Genomic DNA, 27,048 nt, shown 5'->3' with positions numbered 1-27,048 from the left:
TGTGTGTGGTGTGTGTGGCGTGTGTGTGTTTGGTGTGTGTGTGTGTGGTATGTGTGTGGTGGGTGTGTGGTATGTGTGTGTGGTGTGTGTTTGACCTCAAAGCTTATTTTGTATACTTAGCTTTTAGTATGACTCATAAGGGCTTTCGTATGTCTTCTTAGAGCCCTTTATAAGTGTCTAGGCACTGTATTTCACCAAAATATTCTAAAGAAAATGAGCAAGGTTTGGATCAGTTAGTTCCTGAGAACTTATTTAAATGAATAGCTCTAATCTGTTCTGGTCACCCACCACAAGAGGAATTATAATACCAAAATCAATGATAAGTAAAACAATTTAATATGATAGGAAGTAAATGAAATAAAAGGAAATAAATGAAAAATGAATTAAATTTCCATATTCTAAGCTCCCGGATATTTTACTGCTTTCCCCCCCTCATTGCATAGAAAGAGAGCACTAGTGATAAAGAGATCTAACAGATGTTCCACAGCAAAAGTCTTCATCAGATTATTTCTCATAATCCTATTAAGATGATGAACTGATTGTTCATTGGTTAAAATCTTAGTGATGCTGTAAGATTGGAAAAAAAAGGAATGCCTGGGTGGCTCAGTCGATTAAGCATCTGTCTTCGGCTCAGGTCATGATCCCAGGGTTCTGGGATAAAGTCCCGCATGGGGCTCTCTGCTCAGTGGGGAGCCTGCTTCTCCCTCTCCCTCTGCTGTTCCCCTTGCTTGTGCTCTCTTACTCTCTGTCAAATAAATAAATAAAATCTTTAAAAGAAAATCACAGCCTTAGCTTTCAGCTTCATCAGACTTGTGGTTTTCCCAACTCTCTCTTGTCCTTGGCTTTGAAGCTTCACTTATTTTATATATATGGGGTGTGTGTGTGTGTGTGTGTGTGTGTGTGTGTGTGATCATTTTGTGTTAGGTGGCTTTCTGCACAAAATGTGCTGGCATATTCAAGAGTTTATGAACATAAGCAGTGGATCACATCCTCAAAGCCTATTGAACCAACAGGTATTTATGTAGCCTTGGCTTTGCTACATCAACCCATGATGAAGTGACAGGATGTTCTCTGTAGAGATGATGCACTAAGTTAGTGCCATAGGAACTTGAATTAGTCAACACTGTATAGAGTTAACATTAACTCAGCATTTACCACGTAGTCAGCTCTATGCTGAGTGCTGTTCACGGACTGTCTTACTTATCTTCATAGTCCTCTGAAGTGGGTACAGTACTGTTATCCATCTTTTACAAATGATGCCATTGCACAAATGAGTTAAATCAATTTGTTAAAAGTCACAAATGTCGGGGTGCCTGGGTGGCTCAGTTGGTTGGGTGTCTGACTTTGGCTCAGATCTTGATCTCGGATTCCTGGGACCGAACCCCATGTTGGGCTCTGCACTCAACTGGGAGTCTCTTTGTCCCTCTCTCTCTCCCTCTGCCCCTCCCCCTGCTCTCTCTTTCAAATAAATAAAATCTTTTTTTAAAAATCACAAATGTAGTCAAATAAACAGTGGATACAGGATTTTAAAAAGTTAATATAAATAATGTCCTTCATTTGCTTTTTCCACTCAGCAGTGTAGACAACATTCCCATGTGCTTTTATGGATCTACCTAAATTCTTCTAATGATTGTAGAGTATTTCCTAGTATAGGTGTATCATAATGTATGTGGCCATTCCATTCCCGTAGACACATAGGTTGTCTCTGGTTTCTCACCATTAAAGATAATATTGCGGCAAGCATCACTGGTTATGAAGCCTCCCACACATGTGTTTTGTATGAAAGATTCTTAATACCAGAATTGCTGCTCAAAGAGTTTGTGTCTTTTAAATCTTTGTAAGTTAAATTATTTTTCATTAAATTCTTCTCCAAAAAGGTGGTACCAATCTGTACTCCGAAGTTTTCCCGTTCATCCAACTTCCTTGCCAACACTGGACTTTTTTAGTTTTAAAATTCTTACCAACCTAAAAGGTGAAAAAGTCGTATATAATTAAAAATTATTTTCCTCATTCCTAATGAGATTGAATACATTTTTATAAGCTTTAACTCTGATTTTTTTAATGTGGGTCAGTTACATATTTTGCCCATTTTTCTTTTTTGTTGTTGAATTACAGGAGCTTGTATATGGAAATGAACCTATTATATGTTGCTAATATTTTCACCCATCTCCATGGTCTTATTTATTTATTTATTTATTTTTAGTAAAGTATAATTGACAAATAATATTCTGTTAGTTTCAGGTGTACAACATAATGATTCGATGTTTGTATACATTGCAAAATGGTCACCAGAGTCGGTCTAGTTAATATCCGTTACCATATATCGTTACAAAAAAAAAAAAAAACTGTTTTCTTGTGATGAGAGCTTTTAAGATATACTCTCTTACCTTTGAATTTTATTTATGGTGTCTTTTGCCATGTAGAAGTTTTATGCTTACATGTTTTCTTTGCTGTCATTCCCTTATGGTTTCTCTATTTGGGTCCAGAGGGATCCTTTTTAAAACACAGATTTGATCATTTCCTTTCTACGTTACAGATTTGATCATTTCCTTTCTACATTTAAAGAAACCCTCAGGGGTGCCTGGGTGGCTCAGTCAGTTAAGCATCTGTCTTCAGCTCAGGTCATGATCCCAGGGTCCTGGGATCGAGTCCCGCATCGGGCTCCCTGCTCCATGGGAAGCCTGTTTTTCCCTCTCCCACTTCCCCTGCTTGTGTTCCCTCTCTCGCTGTGTCTCTCTCTGTCAAATAAATAAATAAATAAATAAAATCTTAAAAAAAATAAACCCTCAGTTGCTTTCCATTGAGAGGCAGTAAAATACAGTAGTACTTGACATGGAATATAGACATTTTGCTTGGTTTGAAACGTGGTTCTCTTACCTCCTCGCTGTGGAGCCCTGGGAAGGTCAGGTACTTGTTCTGTGCCTGGACAGGACGGGGAGGAACTGCGAGTGGGTATGAAGTGTTTTTTCAGGGGAAGGGAAATACTCTAAAACTGGATATAGTGGTGGTTACACAACTCTGTAAATTTAATCAAAACTGTGGCATTATACACTTTTTAAAGTGGGAAATTTTGGTATGTGAATTATAATGAAGTTGTTTTAAAAAAACAAATGGGTTCAGAGCTTATTTGGAGAGGTTCTCTTTATAAGTGTAACTGTAGACTAATGTAGTTGATACTATTTGGTTCTGCATAATATTCTAGATAAATACAATGAAAAACTAGGTAAAGTAATATATCCTTAATCTTATTTACTGGATAAGACAGAGCATTGAAAACTACCTTTTTCCTTCAGAAATTCATTAGGAATTAGGGTTTTTATGGGTAGGCGTCATGGTGCTAAATCCTACATCTAAGGTTAAAGAGTGATTCATATACATGTGATTTTTAGATATCAAAATCTTGGTAGTACAGTCTCTGCATACACACACGCATACACACACACACATTTACATACGCAGTCTCCAAAATTAGGAAAGGTACCCATTTTTTTCTCTAATCCCCTCTCTTCTGCCAGTGTGTGTCTATTTTATGTGCCCTCCTAACTCACTGGAGTGCCAGGTCTTATGAATGAGTAAACACGCTTGGGCTTCAGGCTGTTTATGTGTTCTTTTTGATTTTCCAGCACTTTCATTTGGACCCTTGGATGCCCATTGAGCAGATGCTTGAGACCTGCAAGTAATCTTCAGATCATAGCAGAACTGTAAGGCCTGCCCTTTGCGTGGGGAGGAGACAGCTCATGTTCTGTGGAAATGAACGGGGAGCAGCAGCTTGATGCAGGTATTGGTTTTGCTGAGCAGAATTCATTTCTCATAGTGCAGAATTCTCTTACTTACCTATGTTGTCTGACTTGTCTTTCTACCACTGAACGGGAAGCTCTTTGAAGATGTGAGTTCTTTCTCTGTCCCTAGCAGAGAACCTGGCACTAGGCGGTCCTCATAATGTTTGCTGAAAAAGCAAATAACTTTTATGAACAGACGTCTTAAAAAATTTAATTTTGATAGTTATTTTGAAATAATTATAGATTCATGAGAAGTTGCAAAGATGGTACTGACAGGTCCTGTGTACCCTTCACCCAGTTTCTACCATTAGTTACATCTGCTCTAAGTATAGTACAGTATAAAAGCCAGGAAATTGACCTATGTATAAAGTATATGTAGTTCTCTGTCATTTTATCCCATGTAGCTTCCCATAACCATCACCTCAGTCAAGATACAGAACTGTTCCCTTACCACAAAGAGCTCTTCTCTGCCACCCCCGTCATCTACCCCACCCTGTCCCCCAACCTTCTCTTACCCCAGGCAACTGTTAGTCTCTTCTCCATCTCTTGTGTTATTTCCAGAATGTTACATAAATAGAATCACATAGTATATGACTTCTTGAGATTTGCTTTTTTCATTCAAGATAATGCCCTTGAGAGCTATCCAAATTCTTGCATGTATCAGTTTATTGCTCAGTAGTATTCCATGGATGTACTACAGTTTGGTTAACTGTTCATCGACTATAGAACATTTTGGTTGCTTCTGGTTTTTAGCTATTACAATAAAGCTGCTGTGAGCAATCATGTACATTAAGATTTCATTTTTCTGGGGTAAATACCCAGAAGCACAATTGCCAGATCATATGTTTAATAAAGAGACAGCCAAACTACTTTCCAGAGTGGCTGTACATTCTTACCAGCAATGGATGAGAGATCTGGTTTCTTCACATCCTCCCCTGCCATTTGGTATTGTCACTGTTTTTCAGGTCATTTTGATTTGTATATAGTGTTTTTGAATGTATCTCTTTGTATGGCTGTTTAGTGGTTGCCCTAGGTATAACACTATCTATACATAATTTAGCATACTTGCTGGTGTCATCATTTTATTAATTTGAGCCAAGTGTGGAAACTTTACCTACTTTTATATCTCTTTACCTTTATAATTGTCTTAAATATTTCCTCTACAGACTTTGAGAACCACATCAGACACTGTTAAATTTTGCCTCAACTGTCAAACATAATTTAAAATCAGGAGGAGGAAAATGTATTATATTTTCCAGTATTTTTACTCTTGAAATTGTCCCTTATTCCTTCCTGATTTTCTGATTACTTCTTCTGTCATTCCATTTCTGTTTATAGAATTTTTTTAGGGTTGATCTGCTAGTGATAAAATATTTTACATTCCTATGACAGTGCCTTAATTTCCCTATTAATTACTGAAGGATATTTTTGCTGGAAATGGAATTCTGGGTAGAAAATTCTTTTCTTTCATCTCTTGAAAAATACTGTGCCTTCTGGCCTCCATGGTTTCCGATGAGAAATCTGCTGTCATTGGAATTCCCTCACCTCCATTCACCTTAAGTTTCTCTTGCTGCTGTCAAGGTTTTTTTCTGTCTTTAGTTTTCAGAAGTTTGCCTCTTGGTGTGTCTTTGCACATATTTCCTTGGGTTTATCTTGTTTGGGGTTTTCTTAGTTTCTTGAATCTTATGTCTTTTGCCAGAATTGGAAAATTTTCAGCCATTATTTCTTCAAATACTTGTTCAGCCCTATTCTCTTTCTCTTTTTCTGGGACTCTGCGGGCACCAGTGTTGGATCTTTTACTGCTGTCCCACACTCTTTTCATTTCTTTTCTTTCCTGTCTTTAATTGTAGTCATTCTTCCCTCTATCCTTTTTATTCTGCTAAGGGGCTTACTATGGAGTTTTCTTATGGTTATGTATTTTCAATTCTAAAATTTCTATTTTCAGCTGAAGAAGGATGAGGAATGGGAATAGTCCCAACCTAAACCACAACCCTGCTCTTCTAACCACGTCCAGTGGCTTGTCTTGAATAGTTAACTTTTTCGTTTGTTGTGTGCCTTCAGCTAATTTCACAACTTTGAAATAGTTGATTTTCATCATTTTTAGCCAGTGTTTTTGCTACTTTTCTGGGCGAGTGGGTTCACCAAGGTACTTACTCTGCCATTTAGGAAGTTGATCAGTGTTTTGTTTTAAATGTTACTGTTAACTCGTGGATTTAAAGTGCATGCATGTGCATGCGCAAACACACGTGTACACACACACACACGTGATGAGTTTGATTCCATTGCTGTCATCCTTCATTTGATGATCAAATTGCCCCATTCTAGCAATGAGCATTCTTTCAGATTGGTTCCTGTGTTCTTTTGGTGTGATGTCATGTATCTTTGATAGTTCCAGTCCTTGCTTTCTAGGGCAGTGAGATTCTCAGGTACCTCTTGCACATTTTCTGCCCCAAACTTACAATCTACCATTTCTCAGAGAAACTGTATTTTTCTTTTTTATTGATAGTGGATATAATATTTAGAGACCACAGTCTGGGTGCTGGGGTGCTCACTGATACTAGGTTGTCGTTTCTTGTAGGCCTTATCCATTGACATAGCGGAAACTACACATCTTTTGAAAAGAAGAGTCAGATGGCTTCGTTTTATATTCACAATTTTAATTTAAAATTGCAGGGCTTTTACTTCTTTGGTTTTACGCTTGTGTCTCTTTTCTTTTGGAATTGTGTTGTTTCATAATGATGTTAATATCATCACTTATTTTTACCCTATAATATTTCTATAATTTTTTCAACAGTACCAACATTCCAAGTATTAATATCAGTGTGAGGTTTAAAATTTCGTCATGGTGTTTGCCTCTAAATATATTCCACTGGGGTTTGCAGTCAGATATTATATTTTAATATGACATGAAGTAATCCTGTTTTCCTTGTGGTTATGTCACCAACAGGCATGTTTGTTTCAGTTGGAATTTTTTTCTTTTGATTTAAATATGTTTCTAAAATTTTATAAAGTATCTACATGTGATAAAATCAAAATTATGTAACATTCCCATTTTCAATCTGATACTATTCATCCTTTTCATTCTTCCCTCTATATACAACTGGTTTTTATTATTTTACTCTTCTGTTCATTTAAAAATTATCAACAAGTATGTGTGTGAGTACATACATATATATCTTCATAGTCGTGTCTCTTAGATCCTGGAGATTATCCCACATCAGTATGTAGTAATCTTTCCCTTTTACAGCCATATAGATGTAGGTACCTTATTTTATTCAGCCAGTTCCTTACTGATGGACATTTGGTTTGTTTCCAATCTTGGCATTACAAATAGTACTGCAACGAATAGCTTTGTACATGTCTTTTGTATTTTTGCCAGCATATCTTTGGGATAGATTCCTAGAAGTGGGATTGCTGGATCAAAAGGTAAATACATATGTATTTTGCTAGTATTGCCAAGTCCTCTTTCACCAGGCTTGTCATTGTGCTTTACCTGCTTAAGCACAGCCTTACCATAGAGTATGTTGTCAAACTTTGGAATTTTTTTTCCAATCTGATATCTCAGTGTAGTTTTAATTTACATTTCTTTTAAAATGAGTAAATTTACACATCTTTCCATATGTTTAAGGACCATTTGCATTTCTTTTTGATAAATTCTCTTTTTCATGTATTTTGCTCATTTTTCTATCAGATTATTTGTTTCTTCTTGGCTTGTTAGTAGTTTTTAATTTATGAGAGATTTTAGTTGTTTAATTCATTATTTTTAATGTAGTCGGTGTTTATTTTTTTATTTGTAAATTAGCATGCTGTTTGAGGGAGAAGGTTCCTGGCTAAGGACCATGAGTGTTCAACCTTATTATGGTTTAGTAATGGAAATTGACTTTCTCCTGACCCATACTTCCGGGATGCTCCCAGTGTAGTCTTTGTTGGCTTGTTACATTTCTGGTGAAACATTTCAAACAAGTAAAAACAAATGGAAAACAATATAACAAACACACATGGATAAAAATGAATGGAAAACAATACAGCAAACACCCGTGGTACCTACTGTGAAGAATTAATGTTAACATTGTCCAGTATTTGTTCCCATTTTTTTTATTCCTGTAAAATATCCTTAATACAAAGTTTGCCCTTTTAACCATTTTGAGGTGTACAGTGCAGTAGCATGAAGTACATTCACGTTGTTGTACAACCATCAGCACAGTGATCTCCGGCACTTTTTCATCTTCCCAAGCTGAAACTCTGTACCTGTTACACAATAATAACTCCCCATCTCCCTTTCTCCCCAGTCCTTGGGAGCCACCATTCTCTTTAATGTCTCTCTGGATTTAACTGCTCTAGTTCTTGCATCTAAGTGGAATCATATCTGTCCTTTTGCAAGATCCTGTCCTTAGGTTAATCCATGTTGTCATATGTGCCAAGATTTCCTTCCTTTTTAAGGCTGAATAATAATCCATCATGTGCATATACCGTCTTTTGTTTATCCGTTTATCTGTCTATGAACACTTGGGTTGCTTCCACCTTTTGGCTCTTATGACTCTTATTGCTCCAAACCTTTGTGTACAAATATCTGAGTCCCTGCTTTCAGTTCTTTGGGGTATGTGCCCAGAAGTGGAATTGCTGGATCATAGGGTGATTGTATTTTTTCATTGTTTGAGAAACCACCATATAGTTTTCCACAGTGGCCCCAACATTTTCCATTACCAGACCAGCGGTGCACAAAGATGCCAATTTTTCCCATCCTTGTCAACACTTGTTTTCTCCTTTTTTGGATAACGGTCATTCTAGTGGGTGTGAGGTGTGTCTCATTGTGGTTTTGATTTGCATTTCCTTTATGATGTTGAACATGTTTTCATGTGTTTCCCTTTTTTTTTTTTTTGAAAGAAATAAAACCTAATAGAGTTTAAGCCTCTTTTGTACTTCCCTTCTAATCCTGTTTTCTCCTCTCATCTCCAAAGGTAGCACTGTTGAAGTTGATGTATATTCTTTCCACCTTTGTTTTTATACTCTTATTAATATGCATGCATTTATAAACATGATACTGCAAAGTTTCCTTTGAAATCTAAACTGTATCTTGTGCTTTTCATTCTGCACCTGCTGTTTTTATTCGATGTGGGTTTTTTTTTTTTTTAAGATTTATGTATGACAATACTAGTTCATTCATTTCATCTGCTATATAGTACTACTCCGTTGTAGAATTGCCGTAATTTAGCTCTTCTACTGATTGCTTTTGTCTGGTGCTATTACAAACAGTGCTGTGGTGAAGCATCCTTGTACTTGCCTCCTTGTGTTTGTGGGAAGCATAGGCTCCCCTAGGGTGTACTCATTCAGCAACTGTTTATTGTGAACTTGCTAGTGCCAGGCATTGTTTTGGGCAATGGGGATACATCAGGAAACAAAACCCTGCTCTTAGAGAGTTTATGTCAATTGGGATTATTTGATTCTGGAATATCTGAATCTTTGCCCACTCCACAAAAATTTATTGAGTCTGCTGTGACAGAGATATAGGAGTGACCAAAACAAAATTCTTTCTTGATAGGGTTTATTTTCTAATGGGGAGGATAAAAAGATGTATGGCATACTGTCAAGTAGAAATGAATGCCTTTAAGATAATGAAAGTGGAGTCTGGGGTTTCTGCTTTAGATAAGTACTGTTGGAAGGCCTTTCTGGAGAGAGGACGTTTGAGGAGAGGCTTGAACGAAACGAAGCTGGGAATGACACTGGGGAAATGAGTCTTTGAGCTGAGGAAATGAATGCGGAGGAGGCTTGGAAGAAAGAACACGATTAGAGAAGAATAGTAAGAATCCCAGGGTCACTTGAGTGCAGGGAGCAAAGAGGCTGGTTGGGGATGAAGTGGCAGGGAAGGTAGCCAGAGGTCAGACCATGTTGGGCCTTTGCAGTCTCCCAAAGAGTTTAGATTTTATTATAATTGGGATTAAAAGGTGAACAATATAGTGGTTAGGTCTTGGGCTAGAGAGAGAGCAATAGAAATGATGGGAAGTGGTTAGATTCGGGTTATATTTTAAAAGTGGTACCTACAGAATTTTCTGATGGTTTTAATATAAGATGTGCAAGAAAAGTTGGAAAACAAGGATAAGTCAACACTCTTGGATTGAGCCAAAATATAGAGTGGTGGTGTCTTTTACTCAGTTGGAGAGTACTAAGGAAGAATCAGGTTGAGAATTTACGTTTGAAATGCCTATTAAGTAAGTATCTCAAATAGTTGGCATTAGATACTAAATGATGGTCCAAAGTGATTGTAACAGTTAAAAACACTCTCACCAGCTTCATATAATGCATTTGAGTGAGTCCCTGATGGATTCCAGCAGGAGACCGCATGTAACACTTCCATGCTGTTGGAATTCATCAGTAATCAATGCAGTAAAGGAACCTGCCATTTAAAAAAAAACACGTAATTATTTTGTGTGTAAAATCAATTGTTGTGAAGTAAATTGTGTAAGTTAGGGTTACTAAATTTATGTTTTTATACCTTGAGTTTTCTTTAATTAGGGCTCACCTGTTTCCTTTTGTTTTGATTTTAATTCCAGATGCTGGATCTGGTGTGGAAGAAGTGGAATTAAGCTGGGAAGATTATCTAGAAGAGACAGGGTCCACTGCAGTTCCCTATGGATCTTTTAAACATGTAAGCAGTAACTGTATTTGTTTTACTCACTATATCCCATTCCTTTGTCTCATTGTACCCTCATTAGAGAGTTGAGTTATTTTAAGTTGGAGCACTTGAAAAGATTTGAGGGCTTTTTCCTTTTCCCTCCTCCTACCACCCTCATTAAGAAAGCTGGATATATTTTATTTTTTTAATATGTTATTTATAAGTAATCTCTACACTCAACTTGGGGCTTGAATTTACAATCCTGAGATCAAGATTCGCATGCTCCACTGACTGAGCCAGCCAGGCCCTCCTGGACATATTTTAAAATCCTTTTTGGTTTTGTTTATTTTCTGCCACTCAGTGCAGGACTTGTCTTTTTGACTAGTCATGAATATTCCTTTGTTTTTGTCAAAAAACCCTCTATAATTGAAGAAAATGGTTTATTTTCTTGCACTTTATTTTATGACCGTTGGCTTGCACATTGGGAGTAATTTCAGTAACATTATTGCTTTCTCTCATGTTGAGCAGAAACGTGAGTAATGTCATATAGTGGGTCAGATTAGTGGCCAGTGCAGCGTAGTTTTATGCCCAGTTTAACTCTTAATCCATTGACTACATATTTGCCCTGTGTGATGTCTTTAGAATGTAAGAAAATACTCCAAATTTTATTAATAATTTATATTCAGACCTAGTTTTTTAACCTGTTCACTTACACTCCATCTTAAAACACAGAATTATTGATTCTATTGATTTCATGTTTGTCTTAGTCTGTTCAGGCTGCCATAACACGATACTGTAGATTGGGTGGCTCAAACAACAGAAGTTTATTCTCTCACAGTTCTGGAGACTGGAAGCCTGAGATCAGGGTGCCATTATTGTTAAGTTCTGGTGAGGACTCTTTTCCTGGTTTGCTGACAACCTCTTCACCGTGTCCTCACATGGCAGAGAGTGAGAGCAGGCTCTCTGGTGTCTCTTCTTATATGGACACTAATCTTATTGAATCAGGACTCCAGTTCTGTGGCCTCCTTTCCCTTTACTACCTCCGTAAAGGTGCTGTCTTCAAATACAGTCACATTGGGAGTTAGGATTTGAACATACGGATTTTGGGGAGACACAGTTCAGTCCATAGCAGTGTTCAACGGGGCATAGTTCCTTTGTTCGAGGATTTGAGAAGGCACAAAGGCTCACTCAGAATTGTTTGATTTTGTGAAGTTGAACTGTACTCTTAAATGTTTTTATAAGCTGAAGAGTCCTGCTTATTTTCAGTTTGTTTTGTAAAAACTCAGTCATGATAGTTGTCCTTTCTGTTTTTTAGTTCATTTATGTCTTTCTTAAATTGAAGTGGTGAGATTTATATATTTTAAGTAAGGATTTCATTTTATATTGACTAATCTTTTATAAACGGTTTCAATATTTTTTAACATAGAAAGTCTATTTGTGATCATGTAATATTTTTGAATTCTTGTTTTTAATGTTATTACTAATCTGATATGTATTTATACAAGCTTATTTATTTATACTAAAATGAAAATGGAGGACAAATTTTCTGACCAAAATCCTGGATCTAAAAAAATGACATTTTAAAGAGATAGATCTACCTTTTCTCTTTGACAAAGCAACAAGGAGAATGAAAAATAGATGTATACTCTCTCATCATCAGATGTAGAAAATATTTGTAAGCTTGAATGAGTATATCGTGAAGGGCTGCCAAATATAGTGAAAATCAGGCAATGGTATATAGGAAGATGCTGGGAAGAGGTGCCAGTGGATAGCTGATCACAGGCAAAGCTGGTAGAACTCAGATCTCCAGGACAGTGGAGATGGATGTTTAAGCTGCTGGCAAGAGTTTTATAGGACCCAATTTGGAATAAAGGCGGGAGGGAAGATGGGGCTGAAGAAGAAATTAGAGGTAAAATCACATTTGCAAGGAGGACAAGTCTAAGATAGTAAAACAGTTTTCCTCATGGTACGTGTCTGTTGGAGGAAACAGCACCAGCTTTGAGAAAGGCTGAGTTTTGTCTGAGTCTTCCTGAACAAAAGCTTTAAGCTGCTAGGGGAAGGGATGCAAACCCTGTTAACCCCAGGATGCAGGTGAAATCCATTGCAGCCTGGAGATAGAACAGAAGAAATAAAAGCCTTTTGTCCCTGGAAGAGGGGTAGGAATACAAGCTGGAGCAATTGAGGTCCCCTACAGTTGGGAGAGGGGTAAGATCACTGAGAAGTTCCTACTCCTTTTTTTTTTTTTAATATTTTATTTATTTATTTGACAGACACAGCGAGAGAGGGAACACAGGCAGGGGGAGTGGGAGAGGGAGAAGCAGGCTTCCCGCTGAGCAGGGAGCCTGATGCGGGGCTCGATCCCAGGACCCTGGGATCATGACCTGAGCTGAAGGCAGACGCTTAACGACTGAGCCACCCAGGCGCCCCGAGAAGTTCCTACTCCTAAGACTCAGGACTCAGAACCTGACTGAGACTGAGGCTGAATCTCAGAGAATGTGCTTTCCCACTTGTCCTCAACCACCAAGTTAGGAAATGTTGGGTAACAGAGGTCTGTTTGTAGGAGGCAGACAAGCTTGTGGAGAGAGGTGGTCTCTGAGATGCAGTCACAAAGAAAAGACCTAAATCTGAGGGTAGAGCTGCAAATATTGAGGGAAAAAGCCCTCTGGCAAATGAGCCTCTACCTTAAATAGAAAATGCTAGTGTATCTTGGAGCCTGTGGTGTACTGTGAGTAACTAAACAACAACAAAACCCAAACCCAGTTCTACTCCTAACTACATTGACTTTAACCTTCTCCCTCAAATTTAAGGCCTAAAAAGAAACATGCCCATTTCCAGGCAGAAGTGTTATTTGTTTCAATCTCGATTATTCTATACAGGATGTCTGGCTTTTAACCCAAAATTATGGGACACATGAAGAAGTAAGAGAAAAATAGCAAACTGTCAAGAGACAAAGCGTTCAATAGAACTAGACTCCATAAGGCCCAGATATTGAAACTATCAGACAGACAGTTTTAAATAACTATGAGTACTAGGTTAAAGGCTCTAGCAGAATAGATGGACAACATGTTTGAACAGAAAAGGAGTTTCAATAGAGATGGACACTATTAGAAAGAGTCAAGTGGAAATCATAGAAATGAAAAACATGGTAATAAGGGATGTCAAATGCCTTTGACAGGCTTTTTGGGAGACTTGACACAAATGAGGAAAGAGTCAGTATACTTGAAGATAAGTCAATATAAATTGCCCAGACTTGAAATGCAAAGAGAAAAAAGGTGGGAAAACACCAGACCAGAACATCCAGCAGCTGCAGACAGTATAAAAAAAGCCTAATGCTTATGTAATTGGAATCTCAGGAGAAAAGAAAGTCAGGAAAATATATTTGAAGAGCATAATTGACCACTGTAGCAGAATAAAGAAGAAGAATCACATTTTCAACTCACTATATAGAGAAAAATATTTGGTAAAATTCCACACCCACTCATGATACCAAAAACTCTTAGCAAACTATAGATGGGAATTTCTTTAATTTGCTAAAGGATATCTATAAAAAAAAATCTACAGCAGACTTCATTAATAGTAATATGCATACCTTCTTTTAATTATGGAACAAGATAAAAATGTTGTCTAACATGACTTCTGTTTGATATTGTATTAGAGGTTCTGACCAATACAGTAAGATAAGAAAAACAAAACATATAAGGATTAGGAAGAAGGGAAAAACTGTTATTATTTACAGATGAATAAAATAATTTAGAGATATAAAATTAATGACTAACTTTAGCAAGAGTATTAGAAACAAGGTAGCATAAAAAATCTATATTTCTAGGGGCACCTGGGTGGCTCAGTTGGTTGAGCGTCCAACTCTTGATTTCAGCTCAGGTCATGATCTCAGGATTGTGAGATCGAGCCCCACGTCGGGTTCCACACTGGTGCGGAGCTTGCTTAAGATTTTCTCCCTCTCCCTCTGCTTCCCCCCACTTCTCTAAAAAAAAAAATATATATATATATATATATGATTTATTTATTTATATCCATTATATTTCTGTATACTAGCAGCAAAGAAAAATGGAAACTGAAAGATGTGATTTACAATAGCATAAAAACATCAAATGGTCAGGAATAAATGTAACAAAAATCTGTAAAGTAACTTCAAACCATTATTGATACAAGTTAAAATGAAGGAATATACTTTGTTTATGTAATGGTAGATTCGCTATGGTAAAGATGTCAGTTCTCCCCAAGTACATCTGTAGATTTACTGCAACCCATGTCAAATACCAAAAAAAAAATTAGGGAGAAATTGACAGTCTGATTCTTTTCTTTTTTAATATTTTGTTTGAGAGAGAGAGAGAGCATGAGAGTGTGAGCACTTGTGGGGTGAGGGGAGGGAGCAGAGGGAGAGGGAGAATCAGACTCCCCGCTGAGCAGGGAGCCCAATGCAGGGCTTGATCCCAAGACCCTGGGAGCTGAAGGCAGAGGCTTAACTGACGGAGGCACCCCTACAGTCTGATTCTAAAGTTCATGTGGAAATACAAAGGAGTGAGGATAACCAGATATAGCTAAAGAATAAGACAAAACGAGAAGACTCACTGCACTAGATACGAAAATTAAGGCAGTGTAGTACTGCTCTAAGGAAAAACGAATCAGAAACAGATCCACTTTTGTAGGGACACTTACAACAAAGGTGGCAATTTCCAGTGGTGAGGAAAGGTCAATTGTGTATATGTATCTTCAAACAAATAAAACCTGACTCCTACCTACTATCATACATGGAGATTAATTCAAAGTGGATATTAGTTCTAAATAAGAAAGACTTCTAGAAAATAATATAGTATTTTATCTTTATGACTTACAAGGATAGGGAAAATTTGTTTAAAAATACGGAAAAAGCACTAACCTTTTAAAGGAGAAACATTGATGAATCAGAGTACATTAAAATTAAGACTTCTGTTCATCAAACAGCACCATCAAGAAAGTGAGAAAATATTTGTAACACAAGTAACTGACAGAGAACTGATATCCAAAATACAGACTTGACAAAAAAAAAAGGCAAGAAACTTAGCCATTTCCCAAAAGAAGAAACCTAGATGACTAATAAAGGTTTTCATCTTCATTAATAATGAAAAAATGCAAATTAAAGTCACAAAGAGATACATAGCACACCTTCCAAAATGGTTAAAATGAAAAAGACTGAACATACACAAATGTTGCTTAGAATGTTGGAGCAAAAGGACTTTAAATAAATAAAATATTTTAAAAAAGGATTTTTCATACACTACTGGAAGAGTAAACTGGTGCAGTCACTTTGGAAGTGGTTTGGCTGTATCTTTTACAGCAATCCATGTGTGTATGCACCAGAGACACAAAAATATTTGTACTGTCATGACAGTATTATTTATAGTCTTTCAAAGCTGCAGACTTCTCACAGTGCCTACTATTTGTAGCATTAGAGTGGATAACTTGTATAATGGAATACTATACAGCAGTGAGAAGAAATAAACTGTTAAATGCCACATGAATGAATCCATAAGCACTGTTGGGCTAGAGAAAAGCCCACACAGAAGAACATGCATACTGCATAATTCTACGAATGTAGTATTAACACACAGACAGTATTTACAGTGTTATAATTCAGGGTAGTGATTACCTTTCACAAGAGTATAACAGGGCAGTGATGAGAAGGGGGAAGGATTTTTGTACAGCATGTAGGACTTTCCCCTCCCTGACTGTCTTTCCAGGACTCTCCTCACTTCTCAGTGGTTGTGATTGCTACATTGCATTTACTTGTCAGGCTGACGTAGTCTCCCCGTGTTTGGTAGTTCCTCATTCCTTCTTTCATGGCCTGGACATTTTGAAGAGCACATTACATACCAGTTATCTTGTAGAATATTTCTCAATTTGGGTTTGGACTTTTCTCATGATTAGCTTGAGTTTAAGCAGATTTGGGAAGAATTTCATAAAAATGATACTGTGCTTTTCTCATTCTGTGGTATCAAGGGTATATGGTACTGATGTTTTACAACTGGTGATGTTAACTTTTATCAGCTAGTTAGGGGGTGTCTGTCATAGTTCTTCATTATGATTTTACTGTTTTCCCCTTTGGAATTAGTAAGAATCTTATAGGAGAACCTTTGAGATTATGTAAATATCATAGTCATTTTAGCCCTGATCCATGATTCTTGCCGGCAGTGTTTATTTCTGTGGTTTGTCTAATGGTGGTTTTCTGTTTCTCTCTTTTTTTTAAAGATTTATTTATTTGAGAGAGAGGGAGTGAGCGAGAGAGAGCACAAGCCGGGGGAGGAGCAGAGGGAGAGGGAGAAGCAGACTCCCCACTGAGCAGGGAACCCAGTGTGGGACTCGATTCCAGGACTCTGGGATCATGACCTGAGCCGAAGGCAGACACTTAACTGACTGAGCCACCCAGGCGCCCCTGGTTTTCTGTATCTGTCATTTTTCTCTGTATTTATTAATTGGTCTTTTACTCTAAGGATCTATCCCTTCTTTGTTAATTATTTTTTACAGTATGGACTCACGGATATTGTTTAAATCTATGGGTTATAATCCATTAATCTTATTATTTATTTTATTGCTCAAATTGTCCCTAATGTGAACATTGGGGGATCTTTCTGGTTGGCTCCCATATCCTTTCCAAATGCCCCCGTCATTTTTGGAGCATTTCCTTACTTTCTGGCATCACAAGATATTCCAGGCACTTAGTGTGTTTTCCCTACTCCAGAATTGGAATCACTTATTTCTCCATGGAGCCCATGTTCTTTTTTATTGGAGGTGGCATTTATAAATGAAGAATTTATACACTAAGTTTGCTTATTGCTGGTGAGTATCATTCCTTATCATCCCTGTCAGTTCACAGAGCTAGGAAATGTATCAGCACACACATACATACACTAGGAAATGTATCAGCACACACATACATACACATCTGTACTCTTTTCTGTCTGTCACTATGACCTCATTCTGACACTGCTGATTCCAGTTCGTTGCCACAAGGGTCGTGCTAGTCTGCTCTTTGCTTGTTTTTACTTCTTTCTCCCACAGTGAGAAACGTTGCTCTCATTTCCCACAATACATTTAATCTTTGTATGCACAGGGGGTAGTTCCAGAATTGCTCACCTTTCCTTTGTGACCATATAATTTATCATCTGAATTAGGACACTTTGAGAGAGAAACAGGGCATTATTAATTATTATTCAAGGATAACAAGTGTAAACATAGACTGTTTCAGGGGCACCGGGAGGTGTGGCTCCTTACATATGGTACATATAATACTAATTTATTGTCATTATGGCTTCTTTTGTCCTTCCCCTTTTATGACTTCGTAAATTTTTTGAAGGATGGAGAAATCACTCTTGAAAACATAATGTGTTGAAGGTTATTAAAATGGTGAACATTTAGCGATTTATGTACTTCATAGAAAACATTTTCCGTAATCACAGTAGGCTGCTTTGGTGAAAATATTGAGTTGTATTAGAATTCCTTCAGAGTCGGCTGCAACAGAGCAGCACACTGTTCCCTGTTCATTTGGATCACTGCTGAGTTAGAATTGGAGTTTCTCAGGTTTCCCTTGAGAAGGTTTTATGTCATTTAGTGCTTCAGAATTGTAAGTCTTAAAAAAGAATTTTGGCTAAAGAGATACTTGGTTGAGATACTTACCTGGTGGTTAGTAACATTTCCCTGTGCAGGTGGATGCACGTTTGCAAAATGGATTTGCTCCGGGGATGAAGCTGGAGGTGGCAGTGAAAACAGACCCTGAATCCTACTGGGTCGCCACCGTCATCACCACGTGTGAGCAGTTGCTGCTGCTTCGTTACGAGGGGTATGGCGACGACCGGAGGGCCGACTTCTGGTGTGACATCCGGAGGGCCGGCCTCTACCCCATCGGGTGGTGTGAGCAGAATGACAAGACCCTCGAGGCCCCGGAAGGTAATATGCTACTGCTCTGGGGACGTGCCGCGGTACTGCTGTGTGCACAGCCTTGAGGTCTCCGTTCCCGCCCAACACACAGGGCTTTCTGACTTTCTGGGGTTAGCATTTTGAAAATATTGATAAGGAGTAATGCACATTTCCCTACCTTTAAAAAGTAGTTTTGGGGCTTCATAAAGCCTTGCGTCTTTATGATACTCTTAGGGAGCATCAGTTGCTTATCATCCTGTAAAACTGTGAGGCTGAGTTTGGGATTTGTAGGTCTGTTCGTCTTGAAGTACGTTGGGCCAGATTGCGGTGCTGGGGATTCTCCTCTAATTTTATTGTCCTCCCTCTTCTCACCCCTATCTAGGGTTGGGACCTATGAATTCTTAAAATGAGTCAACTGAAGTTCCCTTCCAGGAAAGCCTTACGGGGAGTAGAATCCAAATTAAGTAGGACAGAGGGAGGAGGAAGGTCCTGTAAAGATGGAGAAAGGGGAAAGAAGGCTTCAGGTTTAAGAAAATATCAGAGCTTATATGTTTTTCTTTCCATTTATTTTGATACAATTTCAGATTTACAGAAAAGTTGCAAAAGTAGCATAGAAAATTCTTAGAGACTTTTTGCCAAGTTTCCCTAAATGTTGATGTTTTACCAAATATATGTTATCCATCCTCCCTCCTTCCCCTCTGCCTCTCACACGCACACTCATGCGTGATTTTTCAGTGAACCATTTGAGAGTCAGTTGTAGGCATGATACCCTTTTACTCATGCCTTAATGTACTTATAAGGACATTCATTAGCACAGTAAAAATAACAAAATAAGGAAGTTAACTTTGATATAACACTATTATTTAAACTGTAGATCTTATTTAGTTTTACCCATAATGTTTTTAATAGTAAAAGGAAATCCCAGATCATGTGTTGCATTCAGTTCTCATGTCGCATAAGATTCCTTTAATTTGGAATAGTTTCTCAGTCTTTGTCTTTCATGACTTTGACATTTTTGAAAGTTATGGGCCAATTTTCTTGATAATGTTGATTATGCCTTGTTTCTTTTCCTGGTTCAGGATTCAGTCCAGGATCATACATTGCATTTGATTGTCATGTCTTTTTAGTTTCCTTAAACTTTCTTTTTATTTCTTGGTGTTGATGTTTTTGAAGAGTACAAGCCAATTATTCTTTTAGAATGTCCCATAGTTTGGGTTTGTCTGATGTTTCCTTAGACTCAGATTGTGCACTTTTGATAGGAAAACTGCAGAAGTGACTCTCTGTCCTTCTAGGGCATCAGTCATTATTAGGACACACATGCTGTTGGTTTGCCCTGTAACTGGTGATAGTAACTTTTATCACTTGATTAATTTGGTGTATGCCAGGTTTTTCCACCATAAAATTACTTTCATACTTCTAAATTAGTAAGTATCTTGAAGGAAGATACTTTGAGATAATGTAAATATCTCATCACTCCTCAGACTTTTACCCACTATTTTTAGCACTGATTGATCATTTTTATCTTAAACAATTATTGCTCTGTTTACCAGACAGTATTTTCTAGTTTTGTCTACATATTATGATAAGCTTTCTACAAGAGAAAGAGCTTTCCTTTCCCCCCATTTACATACATACATTTATGTATGTATGTCAAGGTAGACTTCATGATTCTTATTTTACTCAATGGGTTGTAATCCTTTACTGTATTATTTATTTTGATGCTCACAATGTCCTGGATTTAGCAAGTGGGCACCCCTTTAATCTGGCTAATGTGTCCTCTCTTATGTTCCCATCATTCTTTGAGTGGTTTCTTATGTTTTAGCTCGAGAAGCTCGTCTCTGGGTGCCTGGGTGGCTCAGTCAGTTAAGCGTCAGCCTTTGGCTTGGGTCATGGTCCCACCATCCTGGGATTGAGCACCCCCGTCGGTCTCCCTGCTCAGTGGGGAGCCTGCTTCTCCCTCTCCAGCTCCCCGCTGCTTGTGTTCCCTCTCTTGCTGTCTCTCTCTCTCTCTCTCTCTCTCTCTGTGTCAAATAAATAAATAAATAAATAAATCCTAAAAAAAAGAAAAAGAAGAAGCTCGTCCCTGAAATCAGCCATTTCTCCAAGAAGTCCTGGTTTCTTTTGGTCAAGAATGGTATTTTGAAATGAAGATTTGGGCATTAGGGTCCTTGGGGGTCTGTGGGTTTGTAGTGGGCTTTTTTTTTTTTTAAGGTTTATTTATTTATTTTGAGAGAGAACGGGGGGTTGGGTAGCAGAGCAGAGGGAAAGAGAATCCCAAGTTGAGCATGGAGCCTGATGTGGGGCTTGATCCCAGGACCTTGAAATCAGGACCTGAGCTGAAACCAAGAGTCAGACCCTTAACTGACTGAGCCACCCAGTAGCCCCTAGCTGCCATATTTGAAGCGTTTTGTGAAAAAACATTGTAAGAGGAAGCTCTAGAGACATGAAGCTACTGGCCGACCATCTCATTGTAAGAGTCTAGGAAAATGCATTGAATTGAAATGATTTTGGTTGGGTACAAGGTTATAACGAAAGAGCGAGAGGGAGAGAGAGGAGAGAAGGGTGGAATAAAATCATTCCAGAGAAACATAACCACAAAAGAGTTGAACATTGTGTCACATAAAAACATTTCAAAACCAACTAAGAGAAAGTAGTAACAACGTTAGAAATAGAAAAAGTATAAATAAAATTTATAAAAATTCAGAAATGAGATGGAGAAAAGGGAATTTGAAAAGAGAAAAAGTAGGAGTTAGGCAAGAACTAGAAATAAAAGCATATTAGAAATGAAGACTAAGTTAAAGTGAACACAGGAACAAATCTACCGTGGATAATATCTGAAGATAAAGAGAGGATGAAAAGGAAGGGAAAAAAAAAAAAAAAGAAAGGAAAGAAAAAAGACTTGGGGTAAAGTCACTGAAGAAAACCACAACAGTGAAACAATAAAATACTATAAACTTTCATTCAAGAAAACTTGACTGAAATAAAGTAGGACTGAAATACATATAGAAAGGGCTCACTTTGCACACGGGAAAATCAAGTGAGAACAGCTATATCAAGGTGCATTCTAGTGATACTTGAACTTTTTTTTTTAAGATTTTGTTTATTTACATATCTATCTACCTATCTATTTGAGAGAGAGCATGAGCAGGAGGGAGGGGCAGAGGGAGAAGCAGACTCCCCGCTGGGCAGGGAGCCTGATGTGGGGCTCAATTGCAGGACCCTGAGATCATGACCTGAGTTGAAATCAAGAGTCAGATGCTTAACGGACTGAGCCACCCAGGTGCCCCTGACACTTGAACTTTAAAATAAAATCCCTTCGTTATTCAGGCAAAAGGTCTAAATTTCTTGAAAAAGAAGGAAACAAGATTGTCATCAGACTAATTGACAGTAATGAATAGTTAAGACATTCAGTAAAAGAATCTATGAGACAAGGTTTTACGTCTGGCCACACTGAACTTCAGGTATAAAGGCCGTAAGCAGTCTGTTACGAAGATGTGAAGATTCAGGAACAGTGTTCCTGTGAGCCCTTCCTAAGACATCCACCGGGGACTGAGCTTTAGAAAACCAAGTGAATAAAGAGACATTAGCATAAGAACTGTTAATGAGACATTAAATATATGTGTAGCTGTAGAACTTCGAACTAAATGAAGTTTACAAAGGAGACAGTGTAGTATGTAATGGCTACATAATCTGACAGTATAGATACAGTGTAACTATGAAAATGTGAGGCAGCAGAGGGGGAGGGCATGTGCATAGTGGTAAAGTTCACTCAATGCCTTTTCAAAAACACCAGCTTTACTGCAGAGTAATTAAACTAATTACCTTTTATTTTTTATTTTAACTAATTACCTTTTAAATGTTAACTGAGAGTAAAAGACAATTACCTGAAATGAGATGGTGAAGAAGAGGAGAAAAAAGAGGTTTTGGCTAATGTTAGTATTGTTTATAGAACAAAGAAATGGAAAATAGTCCAAAAATAGAACTAAAGTGTTATATAAAGTTATTTGTATATGCTAAGGTAATCAGAAAAACAAAAACACAAACCTTTCTAAACGCCAAAAGATAGATTTTAAAAAGCGTATGTTCAAATAAAATAGATCACATAGTGAGAGACTGTGCATACACACACACACATATCAAAAACTTGTATGATATTTAGCAATATGACAAAATTGAGGGCATACCTATTGATAATATCAATAAATGTTAATGGGCTTAGTCTTCTATTAAAAGTAAAAAATGGTTCAGGTTGACTCGGAAAGCAAAACCCACTTTTGTGCTATATGTACAGGAGACCCACCTAATGGAGAGATTCTGAAAGGGTTAAAATACAAGGATGGACAAAGATATATAAAAATCAAATCAAATAGGAAAGAAAGTAGGAGTGTCAGTCTTGGCATTTCAAAAAGGTAGAATTCAGGTCAGAAAGCATTATGAGATAAAAGGGTACTTGATAATGATTAAAACTGCAATGCATGGTAAAAAGAAATGGGGACCATCTACATACAGTCAGGGAGTGTTCTCCTGGATATCTTGTTTTATGAAAATAGAAAAAATGTATAAAGAATGAAGGAGGGGGGAGTATATGAATGTGTATATGTGTTCATTTTTAAAAAATAAAAGAATAAGTCTGTTTAAAAAGTTACCTGTGTGGGGAGGTGCCTGGGTGGCTCGGTGGGTTAAGCGTCTGCCTTCAGCTCGAGTCATGATCTCAGGGTCCTGGGATTGAGTCCCTGCCTTGGACTCCCTGCTCAGCGGGGAGCCTGCTTCTCCCTTTCCCACCGCCCCTTCCCCCACTCAACGCTCACGTGCTCTCTCACTCCGTCTCACTCTCTCAAATAAATAAAATCTTTAAGGAAAAAAAAAGTTACCTGTGGGGAAGGAAAGAAATAGAATGAAGTGAAGGACAGGGATAGAAGCTAGATTTTCTGAATGTACCTATTTTGTAGATTTGAGTTTTGAACTATGTATTTTATACAACTCTAAAACAATTAAATTTTTAAAAAATTTCTAAAAAACAAAAGCATAGAAATGTAACTGTGTATGGAGATTGTGAAGTGACCACTCAGAGAACTATTTCTTTGAAATAGTTGAAACCAAACTGTTGGGCTTCCAGATACAATAATTTAAGTGTACATCCCTAATAGGGATGAAACATAGCAACAGCAACAGAAGTAAGCTGTCTTCAGTAATCATTGTTAGCAGCAGAGTTGATGTTATTTTGAAGTAGTGTTTGGGTCTTGTGGGATTAAGTCATAATGAAATGTGTGAAAGCTAGGGTTTTCAGCAGGAAAGAAAGGAAACAGAAGTTGGATAAATGAAGTTAATAGAAACAATGTCTTCATGAATTTGTATTGGAAGTATCAATATGAACTCCTGATGTGATTTATGTCTTTAAAAAAGGGGAAGATATTTCTTAGTTCTAGATATTGGAAGAGCCTAGAAACAAACAGTATAAAGAATATTAAAAAATGAGCACCCTCAGCACCCTAATTATGACTTCTAAATACCATTTCACTTGAATAAGTCAGAGCTCCTTGGAGAAGGAGCCGGTTCCTGGGCTGGGGCGGGAAAGGTACAAGTACGCTGAGCCTGGGACACCGTTCATACCAAAAGTAAAAAAGATGTCAGTGACTGTTTACTAGGGTCATGTGTCAAAAAAGATTCCCTCTGGTTAAAGACAGGACAGTGTGAGCGTTAGTAGGACAACGGCTGCAATGGCCTGGAACATGTCATATGTGGTGTAGTCTGTAATTTCCTAGTGAGACTTGTAAACAGAACTCTCACTGATTGCCTTTGGAGGATGCTAGGGAAGCCACTGATGATTTTGAAGGCTGGTAAATACAGGGAAAGATAAAGAGAATCAAACAAATACCCTGGCTTTTTTCTTTGAACTGCACCTCAGGGTAATGAAGTAGTTGAAGAAGTGAAATTTTTCTTTATAGAATATTTTGGTTAGTAAACAAAGGGATGATGGAAAAATCACCATTTTTAGTCCCTAATGAATCAGTGTATCACATAGTGACCATTAAAAGCTGCTAACACCACAAAAGAAGAGACAACCAGACTGAGTATGCTTCTTGATGGACGTGATAGAAGGTTACAACCCCACTTATGAACTGTTCTCGACAGCCCCCTCAAAAAGAGTCAGATCTGAATTCGATCAAGCCTGTAGCCCTAAATATTGATTTATAGCAAATACAGAGGTCAGTGGAGCAGCTGGTTACCACCCACAGGGAGGCAACCAGTAAAAGCAGACGCAGAACTCTAAACAGACAAAAGGCTCTCTCTCAACAGCAAATACGCTGCTAGAAAGAGAGAGAGAGTGGGGAGATGGAGGGGGAGAAAGAACATACGGATTAAAAGAGACTTGAGCAATATATCAACCATTTGCAGTATCTCATTGGGATCCTGATTTGACCAAGCAAATTGGAAAAACCATTTGTGAGACATTTGGGGAAATTTAAAAATGGACTGGATATGTTTTATTGAAGAATTGTTAATTTTTAAAGGTGTGATATTGTGCTTATGTAAAAAGTTATTTACTTTTAGAAATACATGCTAGGGTGCCTGGGTGACTCAGTCGGTTAAGTGTCCAACTTGTGATTTCAGCTCAGGTCATGGTCTCATGGGTCATGGGATTGAGCCCCACGTCAGGCTCTGCACTCAGCAGGGAGTCTGCTTGAGATTCCTTCTCTCCCTCTCCCTCTGTCCCTTCCCCTCTCGCATACTCTGTCTTTCTCTGTCTCTCAAATATATTAATAAAAATCTTTAGAAATACATACTGAGATTAAACTGGATGAACTTATCTGGTACAATTATATGATATTAGGAATTGACTTTTAAATCTGTGGTTGGGTGGGGTGGACTCTGTGAGGGTGTAGATCATCACGGATTGGCAAAATATCTGTAAAGGACCAGATGGTAGATATTTTAGGCTTTACAGGCCATGTGATCCCTGTAACAGCTACCTAATGTTACCTTTGTAATGCAAAGCAGCCCCAGACAATGTGTAAACAAATGGGCATGACTGCTTTCCAGTAAAACTTTAATTATAAAAATAGATAGTATGCTGAGGTTAGCCCCCAGGTTGTAGTTTGCCAACAACTCCTGGGAAGACTTGACCGTGAAGTGACAGTTGTTGAAGCTAGGGTACATGGGGTCATTATACTCTTTTCTCTGCTTTTATATATATTTGAGAATTCCCATCATAAAAAAAAAAAGTAACTTTTGGATAAAATTGGGCCCACCTGAGGTGCCTGGGTGGCTCAGTTGGTTAAGCATCTGCCTTCGGCTCAGGTCATGATCCCGGGGTCGAGCCCCGCGTTGGGCTCCCTGCTCATTGGGGAGCCTGCTTCTCCCTCTCCCTCTGTCCCTCCTCTGCTTGTGCTCTCTCGCTGTCTCTCTGTCAGATAAATAAATAAAATCTTAGGGCGCCTGGGTGGCTCAGTTGGTTAAGCGACTGCCTTCGGCTCGGGTCATGATCCTGGAGTCCTGGGATCGAGTCCCGCATCGGGCTCCCTGCTCAGCGGGGAGCCTGCTTCTCCCTCTGACCCACTTCCCTCTCTTGCTCTCTATCTCTCATTCTCTCTCTCTCAAATAAATAAATAAAATCTTAAAAAAAATAAAAAAAAAAAAATAAATAAAAAAAATAAATAAATAAATAAAATCTTAAAAAAAAAATTGGGCCCAACTCCCTGTTACTGTATTCTCTTTGTTTTGTGTACACCTCTTATTAAACTAATCAGGAAGCAGACCTATCTAGAGAGGGATTTTTTTAAGCTCTGAAAGAAGTAATTTGTTTCTTAAAAACAAATTTTTTTGTTTTGTCATAAAAGTACAGATTCATCTCTAAATCACTTTCACTGGTTTAACTTCTCTGTATTAGGTTGAGTTTAGTTTCCCTGTGTTCTGTAGCTGACATTATGAGTAGTCATTTGTTTACTCATTTATTCCCTCATCTAGGCATCAGAGATAAAGTGTCTGATTGGGATGAGTTTCTGCGGCAGACCCTGATGGGAGCATGTAGCCCTCCTGTTCCACTGCTAGAAGGCGTGAGTATTATTGCTTGCAGAATCAGTGTGGAAAACCCGTCTCATCTTCAGTGATATTTCTTGTTCAAGGAATCTTAAAATTGGTTGCTCATTTATCACTCTAAAGCAAATAAACATCTTTACTACAAACATGACAATGGGTATCGGTGGGTTTAAACTTATCCTCAGAGGTTGCCAAATGGTGCCTTACTTAGTGCCTAAAATGTTCTGAATTTGTTACTAACACATAAAAATCTAGTTTTCCAGATTCTTCTATGAAGTTGGAAAATGTGGCCTTTTGGGGCTCTCTGTCACCGAGTGGGTGTTGATTTTGCTTCAGGAATTTGTAATTCCCACCCCAGGTGACGTGAGACCCCCTTTTCCTTTGCTCAGAAGGCAGTGGACCTGTTGTATTCTTACTACCTCCCTGCCTTCAGCAGTCCTTTTAAATTACTGTAGCTTTTGAGCTTGTTAGTGAATATAATATAGATTTCTTGTTTTTGTGAAATCAGTTTAGTGGTTATGACATTTCTAAGTTATATTTTGTTACTTTCTGCGATAGCAGTTACATTCTTTGTGGTATATGTGAGATGCAAGGTATGAACACTCCAGTTTCTCCGCATTTTTGCCAACACTTGTTACTGTCTCTTGGTTATAGCTATGCTAGTGAGTATGAAGCGGTTTCTCATTTTGATTTGCATTTTCCTAATGACAA

The 27,048-nt window shown here is 37.9% G+C and overlaps 1 protein-coding gene across 7 annotated transcripts in view; it reads left to right on the top strand.

The window, feature by feature from the left end:
• Positions 1 to 27,048, top strand: part of SFMBT1 (Scm like with four mbt domains 1) — a 124,897-nt gene that overhangs the window by 62,494 nt on the left and 35,355 nt on the right. For all 7 annotated transcript variants that reach the window (XR_012380901.1, XR_012380900.1, XR_012380902.1 and 4 more), the window contains 4 exons: positions 3,624 to 3,778; positions 10,328 to 10,422; positions 18,090 to 18,330; positions 26,266 to 26,354. Coding sequence is in view for 4 of the 7 variants with exons in the window: in XM_073901358.1 (XP_073757459.1) it covers positions 3,751 to 3,778; positions 10,328 to 10,422; positions 18,090 to 18,330; positions 26,266 to 26,354 (453 nt within the window). In the remaining 3 variants the exon portion in view is untranslated. The remainder of the gene's footprint in view (positions 1 to 3,623; positions 3,779 to 10,327; positions 10,423 to 18,089; positions 18,331 to 26,265; positions 26,355 to 27,048) is intronic.

Source organism: Callorhinus ursinus, unplaced genomic scaffold (assembly GCF_003265705.2).
Source record: "Callorhinus ursinus isolate GAN/ISIS: 27379988/994484 unplaced genomic scaffold, GSC_fseal_2.0 scaffold15, whole genome shotgun sequence".
In the NCBI taxonomy this organism is placed as follows: domain Eukaryota; kingdom Metazoa; phylum Chordata; class Mammalia; order Carnivora; family Otariidae; genus Callorhinus; species Callorhinus ursinus.
The sequence above is the reverse complement of the archived record's forward strand: the minus strand, read 5'-3'. Positions and strand labels throughout refer to the sequence as shown.